This window comes from Eimeria tenella, genomic scaffold (assembly GCF_000499545.2).
Source record: "Eimeria tenella Houghton genomic scaffold, Eth_scaff167, whole genome shotgun sequence".
NCBI lineage: Eukaryota > Apicomplexa > Conoidasida > Eucoccidiorida > Eimeriidae > Eimeria > Eimeria tenella.
The window spans coordinates 20,448-23,829 of NW_013541541.1; the positions used below are offsets into that span (position 1 = coordinate 20,448).

Sequence of the window (3,382 nt, forward strand, 5' to 3'; positions counted from 1 at the left end):
CCCGGGGGCCCCCCCGGGGGGGCCCCCGGGGGGCCCCCCGGGGGGCCCCCCGGCCTCAGCAGGGCCCAGGCTCTGGCCATGTTCATGGAAGACGTGTCTGGAGTTGTGCGGAAGGCGTGGGCTTTGCTGTGGCTGCCTCGAATCCGAAGGGGCCTTGCTGCTGCTGAGGAGCTGCGTGCTGCAGCAGCAACAGCAGCAGAAGGGGAGCGGCTTGCTGCAGCAGAGAAGGTGCGGGTGTTTACAGCCCTGACGGACTCTGCGCAGCACTTAATAGGGCAGGTGGCGGGGCAGTATTTGCTGCTGCAGCAGCGCAACTTGTTCAAGTACTTCGTGGCGCATGTTGCTGCTGCTCTCGAGTTCTCTTTTGTTTATTCTCTCAAGCTGCTGCAGCGGCCTGCTGCTCCTGTGGGGCCCCTAGCAGCAACAGCATTTGAGGAGGAAAGAGCTGCTGCTGAGGAAGCAGCAGAGCCCCAAATCCTCAGGCCAGACGGCACCCTCGTTGCTGCGCCTCCCGCCATGCTGCAGCAGCACCAGCAGCAGCAGCAGCAGCAGCAGCAGCAGCAGCAAGACGCCCACTTCCACCAGCAGCACCAGCAGCACCAGCAGCACCCGCAGACCCACCCGCACAACAACCAGTAGGCGCTGCAGCAGCGGCAACGCTAGGTGCAGCAGCGCCAGTCAAGCTGCAGCAGCAGCAGCAGCAGCAGCAGTCGCAGCACGAACAGCCACTGCGCCACTCATGCAACAAACGAAGCTCCAAAGTGCTGCTGCGGTTGCTGCTGCTGCGGGTTTGGGGGTGTACATACACCGCAGGGGATCCCTGCATGCGTTTTCCGTCTTTTTGATTTTGGCTTATTAAAGCGAAATTCAGTTTAAAGAAGTAAATGACAGTTGAGCTACAGCAGCAAGATAAACAGCAGCACGAGAAGCAGCAGCGACAGCAGCAGCAGCTACAACAGCAGCAGCCATGCGCACAGCCGCAGCAGCAGTAGTGTGAGAGCTGCTACTGCTACTGCTGCTGCTGCTGCTGTTGCGTCTTGTTTTTGTGTTGCTGCTGGATTTTGAGGACCAATTGTTTTTTCGCGTTTGAGTTTTCGTTCAAGTTTTTGTAAAGATAATTTTTTTTGGAAAAGCTGAACGAGCGGCTGCAGCAGCAGCTGAGGTGTACGTACACCTCGCGGCCGGCGTTCTGCGTTTCCAGAATTGGCGGACTTTGTCAGCAATGCAGCAGCAAAAGCAGTTTTAACATTAAAATAAATGATTAATAATTTAAATAAACTGAATTTATCTTTTAAAGGAGAATTGCGTCGAGGCGCATGCACAGCTCTCGGGTGTATAGGCAGCTCTAGGGTGTACAGGCACCTCTGGGGTGTATAGGCAGCTCTGAGGTGTACGCGTCATTTTATGAATTAAAAAATGCAAATTGAAATTTAATAATAACTAATTGTTTAATAGATTCGAGGCGCTTCTCTCCGCGCCACCAACAGAGAAGAGTAGGGTTTAGGGTTTAGGGTTTAGGGTTTAGGGTTTAGGGTTTTATTTTCGTTGCTGCAGCTGCCAAAGCTGCAGCCGCTCAATTTCTTTTCTTTGTAGTTTCCCCCTCGCGAGAAAAATACTTTTTCAAACTTCCACTTTTAGAAGAGTAGAAAGAATGAATAATAAATAATATTTATTATTTATTTATTTTTAATTTTATCTGGTTTTCTGAATATACAATTATATTAATAAACAGGTAATACTAAATGCATATATATAGTGACTATAATATGTTTATATGTATTATAATATATATATAAATGATAAATATATAAGCGTGGAATATTTGTAAAGAAATGTTTATTTAAAAATATATTTTGTAAATCCGTGCATGCATGCGGTGTACGTACACCAAGTGTAAGGAAGTATATTAAAAGCTTTAAACTGTTTACAAATAAAAGTTAAAAATGAAAATAAAAATATCTATTTTGCATAATATAAAAATAAATATAGATAATAATTATTTTAAAGAGTAGATTTTGCTTTTTGGATAAATTGCATTAAATGCAATTCAGCAAATCTCTTACAGTGCAAAAAAGGAAACGCGCCAAACAAGCAGACTCTTCTTCAATTTGCAGCAGCAGCAGCATCTGCTGCTGCTGCTGGTGCTGCTGCTGCTGCTACTGGTGCTGCTTCTGCTGGTGCTGCTTCTGCTGGTGCTGCTTCAGCTGGAGCTGCCTCTGCTGCTGTTGCTGCTGCTGGTGGTGCTGCTTCTGTTGCTGCTGCTGCAGGTGCTGGCGTTGCTTCTGCTGCTGGTGCTGCTGCTGCTGGAGCTGCTGCTGCTGCTGGTGCTGCTGCTGCTGCTGCCGCTGCTGCTTTAAAGGAGCACTTCCAGTCTGCGAGGGCTTGAATGTCATTAATGGTATTTTTTAAAAAAGAAAAAGAAATGGCCCCGCTGGAAAAACCCAAAGAAGCTCTTGCTGCTTCAATACTCTCTGCCACGCCGCTCTTGCTGCAGCAGTAGCAGCAGCAGCAGCAACGACAACAACATTAAAATCACCAGCAGCAGCAGCGGCAGCAGCGCTAGCCTTAACAGGAACAGAGCAGCAGTATTGACGGCAGCAGAAGCGGCAGCAGCATGATTAGCAGCAACAGGAGCAGGACCAGCAGCAGCAGCAGCAGCAGGGCCAGCAGCAGCAGCAGCAGCAGCAGGAGGCTGAGGAACCTGGCAAAGTCGAAGTAGCTCATCAGCCTCATCATCATGAGCAGCAGCAGCATCAACAGGATCAGCAGCAGCAGCAGCAGCAGCAGCATCTTCATCAGCAGCAGCAGCATCAGCACCGGCAGCAACAGCAATAGCATCATTATCATCATCATCAACAGCAGCACCATCATCGTCAGCAGCAGCAGCAGCAGCAGCAGCATCAGCAGCAGCAGGACCTGGCGAAGTCGAAGTATCTTTGGCAGAGCAGCAGAGCTTTTTCTTGCTGCTGCTGCTGCTGGTAAAGAAAAGCCAATTGGGCGCAAGCAAAAGACTGGCTTGCTGCATCTCCCTGCAGCAGCAAAACTTTTCAATTTTTCTTTTTCTTTTATTTCTTTTATTTCTCTTTATTTGTTTTATTTTCTCTTCATTTATTTTATTTTCTTTTATTTTTCATTTATTTCATTTCTAATTTCATTTATCTATTTTCTTTTTTATTTCACTTTTCCGCTTTTCGTCTTTTTGCATTTCTCGTTTTCGCGTTTTGCACCAAGTCGAAAACTGCGTCTTCTGTTCATTTTTGCTCGTTTTTTTCTCTTTTCCCCCCTTTTCTGGATTAATTTAATTAATTTAATTAATTTAATTCAATTTAATTCGACTTATTTATTCAATTTGCTTTTATTTGACCCTTTTTGCGCAAAGTTT

The 3,382-nt window shown here is 46.9% G+C and overlaps 2 protein-coding genes across 2 annotated transcripts in view; one reads left to right on the forward strand and one right to left on the reverse strand.

Annotated features, from left to right (window-relative positions):
* The window catches only part of ETH_00016040 (uncharacterized protein), a gene marked incomplete at both ends in the record, with an annotated part of 1,313 nt that extends 674 nt beyond the window's left edge, over positions 1-639 (forward strand). The window contains one exon of the mRNA XM_013373684.1: positions 1-639. Within this exon, the coding sequence (XP_013229138.1) occupies positions 1-639 (639 nt within the window).
* Positions 640-2,156: 1,517 nt separating this feature from the next.
* On the reverse strand, positions 2,157-2,393 carry ETH_00016045 (uncharacterized protein; the record flags this gene model as incomplete). Its single annotated transcript, XM_013373685.1, has 1 exon — positions 2,157-2,393. One exon carries the CDS (start codon positions 2,391-2,393, stop codon positions 2,157-2,159), a length of 237 nt encoding a protein of 78 aa, XP_013229139.1.
* Positions 2,394-3,382: the final 989 nt, after the last annotated feature.